The 7,389-nt window shown below is 42.6% G+C and overlaps 1 protein-coding gene across 1 annotated transcript in view; it reads left to right on the top strand.

Annotated features, from left to right (window-relative positions):
* Positions 1 to 1,302, top strand: part of LOC108786912 (biogenesis of lysosome-related organelles complex 1 subunit 4-like) — a 7,895-nt gene extending 6,593 nt beyond the window's left edge. The window contains exon 5 of the mRNA XM_018556311.1: positions 1,151 to 1,302. Within this exon, the coding sequence (XP_018411813.1) occupies positions 1,151 to 1,240 (90 nt within the window). The 3' untranslated portion in view covers positions 1,241 to 1,302. The remainder of the gene's footprint in view (positions 1 to 1,150) is intronic.
* The last annotated feature ends 6,087 nt before the right edge of the window (positions 1,303 to 7,389 follow it).

A 7,389-nucleotide genomic window follows, 5' to 3' on the forward strand; every position in this document is an offset into this window, starting at 1 on the left:
GCCTCCTGTCATATTCATTTTTTTTTTTTTTTAAACGTCCGAAACGGCGAACATACAATTCTCTAATGTCCTTCTCCCATCTCTCTCTCTCTGCTTGTTTGTTAATATAGTAATACCATATAGTATAGCAGGGCTCAAAATGTCAGGCCCTGAGCTACTAGCCAGGCTTTAAGAGTTACTCACCACCAGTTGCCCCACCTAACCCCTACCGTGCCCCGCCCTTAACTCCGCCAGGTCAGCGGTGTGACGCAAAGTACAGAGGTCAGCAGTACAGAGGTCAGCAGTACAGAGGTCAGCAGTACAGAGGTCAGCAGTACAGAGGTCAGCAGTACAGAGGTCAGCAATTTAACACACAGAGGTCAGCAGTGTAAGACAGGAACAGGACTTACAGTGCATGTAGCTGATCTGCCCTCTTCCTCTCCTGGTGGTGGTACTAGCGCTGGGGGGTGGGGGGTACAGAGATGTATTCTTCAGGTCCCGCGCTGCAAAAACGTCCTGCTGGCCAATAGCAGCTGCAGTCTTCCTCCAGCCTATGGCAGATGAGGTGGGGGGAGGAAGCTGCAGGTGGCTGCAGTGAAGGGAAGACCGACGAACTGATTCTTCTTCTCCTCTTCTGCCGCTCCTCACTCTGGAGCAGCCGCGAAGACAAATCAGTGCAGCTGTCTTCCCTTCACTCCGGCCACAGAAGACAACTGAAGCGCTCGATCGCAGCTGCAGAAGCGACGGTAGTTTCACCCCGCTGGCGGCTCCCCCTCCTCAGATGAATTTCCACTCGCCAATTGCGAGGGGGTGAGTGGAAATTTTGAGTCCTGGTATAGCAATTGCTATATCCAAGCCATTGTTTTTGGGGAAGCTTATATTGTGAAGTACTTTAAAGTGAAGCCAGATGGGACATATTATTTGGACTTTGTCTTCCCCATTTTTGAGGTAGGTGGTAAGTTCCTCTAGTGCCATAGTCTTCTAAGCATTATCCAACCAAAGGATACTTGAGGAGAATTAGCTTGTTTTTCCAAAGGCCCTAGCAGCATTAAGTAGATGGATTGTAGACACTTTGTAACATATCAATCCAACTGTGTGTTCTATAGAGGTATATAGAGCACAGGTACTGTACTAGGAGGGCTGTGACCATTATTTGCTTTTCTCTATTCAGAAAGCAACAACACCTCCAAGGACGCAGCAGGTCCGTTCTGAGCCTCCACTAGTGTTCAAGACTGAAGACTTCTTCCCAACTTCCAGTTGACCGTCACCGTAGTAGAAGGCCTGGATCTGGATTCTGGACACTGCCATGGACACTAGAGTTGTGCACTTTTTACAAGATGTCAGATTACTTTTAGACACTAAGGAATATCATCACATCTTCCAGCCAAGTTTTTCCTGAGTCTGTTCTAGAATTAGAGCGGCCATGGGATTACTGGATGGTGCTGGAACTGCACCAGGACTGAATTTACAAACTCATGTAGCATTCGGGTACGATGCTATGCAAGTGTCTTGAATAAATGTATATTTATTGTAAAGTAAAAATAATACATTTGTTGATGCCATTTCTGTATAATCACCCCAAGCCAAATGTACTCCCATGGTAAGTACATACCAGTTAAGTATTTGCCTGCCATAACAAAATGCTTGGTCTAGTTTCTGTGCTTGGAGCCCTAATCAATACAATATGATGTGGGTGTAAATTGGAATTGAGTAAGTTTCTTAAAGCCCAGTTGAACCCTCTTCATTTATTACTGTAATGCAGTCAGGTTCCATACAAAGTAGTAAATATGCTGCAGAATTGCTCAAACAAACCCTGTTCTGCCATCATGTAACTCTCGCACATAAGCAGTGGCCTGGTTCTCCAGCGCTCTGACATTCTCTACTGAACACTGTTCTATTCAACATTGCTCTAACCCCTGATAGTGCTGATTAGAGTCATGTTCATTGGGTCAGGTTGCTGGGCTGTTGTTCATGTGTGAGAGCGGCAGTCCGACTCTCCTAGTGCTCCCAGCACAGTCTCTAACTCTTGCTGCAACACTTAGCAGATGTAAAAAAAAAAAAGCGGCATACTGTAAACACATGCTGACTGTATTACAGTAAATAATAAAGAGGGTTTTATTGGGCTTGAAGTGAAATTCTTGGTATACAATGTCTAGCTGATGCATCTAAAATCAGACCAGCTTGGGTTAATGTGCCAATCTATATTCATCTACCACATCAGTGATCATTTGCAGTCACTGTTACAAGCAGTGTTTTCTACAACGGCTTGCTATCCCTAATCATTGATAGATGAAAATTGATGAGACATGTTGTGGTGTATGAAATGGCAGTACTTTACATTTCAGCATTTCTGTTGTAGCACGTGCTTTTGTTTTCTCTTTCTTGTACATAGTGGCCTTTGGTCACCCTGCAGTCCTGCCATGACTGAGGTAGTCAGGTGTGCTTCACAGTCCTCTGTCTATCACGGCTGCAGATAGCAATAATAAATTGATCCCTGGTGTGTAAATAATCATTTCTTGGTATACTTCTATGTAGCTTCATTACATTTAAAGATTCAAGGGCCACATTCACAAAGCTAACCCATCAGAATAAGCTGTACTGCCAAGATAACAAGTGGATACTACAATGTGGGCAATAGTGACGGGAGTTTGGCATCTGGAAGAATTTGAATAGGACTTTTTAATAAAATCTTGTGGTTTTCCTTCCGTTATCAAGAGGAGAAAAGGATATTTATAGTAATGGAGTGTTCAGTGCAGCACAGATGTTGGAGTGACTGAGCCTCATGAACTCATGGCTGGGTGCTACTGGTTTAAAGTAAAGCAGCCACAATACTGGACAGTTCAAACTGAGCATGTGTGTAACAAAAACTGCATTGTATATAATCTATAGGGCCGGCTAGATAGGCAGAGGAAGTTGTATACAAATCTTGGCTTTTCCTGTACATGTTGTACTGGGTTCCACCCTGTCACAAGCCTCTCCATTGGTCTAAAGTGTGACAGCTTCTTTGAGCAATAGGCAGGGACAAGGCCAAGTTTGATAGGAAATGTCAAGGTTGGCATAGAACTTTTGCTGCCTTTTATAATTTGTATAACCTGGTTAGTTTGCTCAGGTTTGTAACAAGTTTACTTTAAGGTCAGTCCACCTAAATGTCATGGAATGTAATCCGCTAAGGCAGCTGACGTATTATGGACACTTCAGCTGCAATAGCTCCCTGCCGTTTACTGACTCTTATCTACCTGGGAGTTTGGTAAGCCCCCAACAGGGATATTGGAATTTGTCAGGTGGTTTAATGCTCCAGCATCTAGCAAAAACTGAAAGACCTGTTTTGGGTAGACCGATTCTTTAAGATATATGCAAAGTTTGTTAATGTCTTTGTGTCAGAGCTTCCAGTGTTGTCATTCTGCAGATTTTCTACTTTATTATGTTATTTATTTTCTATATAAAGTAGACTTTGTCTAGCAGTGATGGCATTCTGTGTGTTGTGATAACCCAATTGTATATTATCTTGCTTTTCTGTTGTTGTGTCATGTGGTTTGATCATGAAGACTATATACACTTATCCAATATGCTTCTGCAAAACTGGAACCCAATTGGCAAAGTACTGTGACAGGAAAGGTGGGTGAGGTAGGTGTGACGTTGGCAAACTTCATCAAAAGCAACCATTGGTGGCAGGGAAGTGCATGACTGACTTTTGTTGCCCCAGTTTTATATGATCTGTGCATAGGTCATTACTGAACTGGTGGAGGAACATGTAAAAATGGTTACTGCACTAACACTATTGATTGTTCTTAAATGATTCATCTGTACCCAAAAGGTTTTATCAGGACTGTGCCACCACATATGGAGGAGTGCCCAGGGCCCGTCCACACCTCTAGCACAACAGAGAGGTATGGAAGTCCCATTTAGTTTTACCATTGGGCAAGAAGCTTTAAATTACTCTCTAAGGCTTGCTATTAGTGTTGATGGAAGTCTTGTGGGTCAAGAGAGAATTTTGAAGTTGTGCTATGCAGAAAGATTGAGAATTCCTATTCAGAGTGGGCCAAGTATTGTGTGGAGTTGATATGTGACAATGCAAGTAATAGCTTATATTGCAGCAATATATCGTGGGAAGACCCAGAGACCCAGTAGGAATATCTCATCCATCTGGCTTAGAGAAAGCAGATTTTGCAGTGGCCATAGAAAGCTTATAGCAAAATTGCAACATTGGAGCCACCTCCAGAGTTCTAGAGGCCTGTGACTTCCTCATTGGGAAAGATCGAGGACCCCTCCACCTATATTTACATGATGCAGTCACAGGCTGCCTTCCTCTCTGACACTAGAGCCTCCTTAATTAAAAAAATTTGGTGATTACTAAGGGCTGCGGATTAACTGGGATAAATGCCAGTTACTTCTATTGGATCCTCTGCCACCCCCCTAATTCACTCTTTAGCTCATATTAAAATAGTGTTAGCTCTGGCAGACGGTAAAGTTAGCTTTAGGTCTTTCAGAACATTCACTCCTTTGTGGCATAAGAAATCCTTAAAGGATGTGTGTAAGTTGGGGGTTTTTTTTTTATACAGTTTTTCAACTTTACTCAGTGAGAGTTCAGGTCTTTCAACTATTAAGAGTTTGCTTTGCCGGGTACTTGATTTTATCAATATCTACAGCTTAGACATGACTTAGACACAAGGGGGTGGAATTTTATTTTTTATTTTTTTTACTACTTGTCCAAGGACTAAACACAGGGGATGCACCGATACCAAGTATTTGGGCAAATACTCATACGCGCCCAAATGCCTAGCCCGATACTTCCTGTATCAGGAAGCCGGCTCCATGCTCCCTCATCAGTTGTGACGAGAGCATGGAGCTGACTTCCCGGCCAATCAGGAAGCCGGGTAGCATGTAATGACGCGCTGCCCAGCTTCCTGATTGGTCGGGAAGTTGGCCAATCAGGAAGCCGGGCGCAGTGTAATGACTCAGCACCCAGCTTTCTGATTGGCCCGGAAGCCGGCTTCATGCTCCAGCATTTGTCTAAAGAAAACTGTAGCTGCAAAATAGCAGCGTGTACCACATCCAACCAGTGGAGGGAAATCTCTCTGGGATGACAAGGAGCAGGACAGAGATGGAAGAACGATGTCCTGGTTAAGGTGAAAAGAACCACCTTGGTGTAAAGAGAGACCACGGGCCTCAAGACAACCTCTGTGAAGCACAATGAAGGGTACTTAACAGGCAAAAGCCATCAGGCAAGAAAATTGCCCCGCCAAAGTGATAGCCACAAGGAAGGCAACCTTGTGCAAGGAGAGGGAGATGCCCCTGATTGGTTCAAATGGCAGTTTCTGGAGAACCATCATCAGAAGAGGAGATCACACAGAGTCACAAAAGAATATAGAGGGGAACAACATCAGCAACCCCATCCAAAGGCTTTCACTAAGGAGTGAGAGGTATGTGGCCTTTGAAAGAGAATCTATGCCAGAGTGGAGAAGAGAGTTGTCCCATGGATGGAATACTTCCTGGGATGAATTATCCTTGCTTTTCATCATGTGAAAAATGCTTTCCAATTACGATGGAAGACTCTACATAAATTGACTTCCTAACTTTTAGGACTGTAGGGGCAATGGAATCAGATAGGCCCAATCCCCCAGGACCTAGGCGTCAACAAGTTGTAAAATACAGCAACCTAGCAGCAAGATGGGACACTACTCCTTTGGACAGAAGATCAGCAACATTTTGGAGAGTGCCAGTAGTTTGACCAAGTACTAGACCCACGTCCGCCTGGGCCAGTTTGGTGAGATGATAATCGCTCGAATGCCTTCCATCTCAAATCCTGTAGAGCAGACGAGGTAGTCATTTTAGAGGAGCATAGAAAAGCTCCACCTACTGGTTGTCTAGTGTCAAATGTGAGTGCCGTTACTGGCCACTAAAAGTCTCACTGGACAGTAAGTCGCCAGGGTCTAGTCATTAGGTGGGGGGCAAAAGTCAGGGCCAGTAATAGAAGGCATTTAAAAAAAGGGGCAAAGAACAAGTTACTACCGGTAGTATTGCATGTGGTCTTCCTGCAGTCAGTCAAACTAAGCCCCATTACTGACTTATGCCTAGTTCTCTTTGTGGTGGCCATCTTGGTGGAGACAGGGTTTTGCATCCCATGCCAGGCAGCAATACCTTAGATTCACACAACAGATATATGGCTATGAGGCCACAGGCACCATCACATCCCATGAAAGGCACCTTTAAGAAGAAATTCAAGACAAAACATTACATTTTTTTTCAGGGTTCTGCTTAGACATAATTATTATAACTGTTCCCCATAACATAGCAAATCTTCACTTTGAGTCCAAGTCCATTTTAAGTCAGTGTTCATTATTCTCAAAAGCTCACCATGATAATAGACACCTTATGTAGTCTGAAGCATTCGCTTTTCCAATTTCTCATGTGCATGGGTTCCATTTCTTCAGAAGCACCTCATTATTCCCTGGGTGCTGTCTGCTTGTCAATGATCAGCCCTATTAAGAAGCATTCATCGTAAACATTTCAAAACCTGCAAATACTGAAGTGGCTTCAAGAAACACCATACCCAATCTGTATTTAAAATGTTTATTTTGAACAAAAGCAAGTCCAAATTGACAAAGGCAATATATTTTTTGTACTAGATATATTACAGTAAAGTAGAAATGAGGGGGCCTAACTGGCACCACATGAAACCTTTCCTACAACTAGGGGTACCTGATTTCCCAAAGTCACTAATAATTTAGATAATATTTATATAGGAATATAAAAAGTATCCTGTATCACACATTAAAAACTGAATTGCAGAAATCTTAATTTCCTTACTGGAAAAAATTAGACTTGTTAAGTACACCTAAAAATGATGCATGAATGATGCTCCACCCAATACATAGATGAAATGAAGAAAGCCAGATGTAGAACTGTATAAAGAAAAAAAGTTTGGGGTCCAAAACACGTCATTTATCAACAGCTACCAAAGAAAACAAATGGTGTACAAAGTGGAAACTGACCGAGCTACTGTTGCATCTTAGGAGCAGCACATAGAAAGAAATTCTGTACATCGCACCTACCAAACCACTGACCTTAAATATGTGAATGTAACTATGTACAGCAAAGCCAAGAGAATTTATTAAATCTGCCTAAAAAGGGTTAGTACAAGGTGTAGGAGCACCTATTCCTCTAGAGATTGTAGAGACTGACTTTTTTTTTACCCCCGATATTCCTACATTAGTGGTGGACAATCACTGATCCTATACTGTATAAGCCTTAACACACCTTCCATTCATCTCCAATCACTGTATAATAACGATGGAAAAGGGGTTAGTTACTGACAGGTCTGACAGTGTTAAAATAAATACTGTCACCCATGAATAGTCAAGCCCAAGCTTTTAATAAAAAAAAAAAAAAAAAAAAAAAAAAAAAAAAAAA

The sequence above is a fragment of the Nanorana parkeri genome, unplaced genomic scaffold (assembly GCF_000935625.1).
Source record: "Nanorana parkeri isolate BGI_ZX_2015 unplaced genomic scaffold, ASM93562v1 scaffold233, whole genome shotgun sequence".
NCBI lineage: Eukaryota > Metazoa > Chordata > Amphibia > Anura > Dicroglossidae > Nanorana > Nanorana parkeri.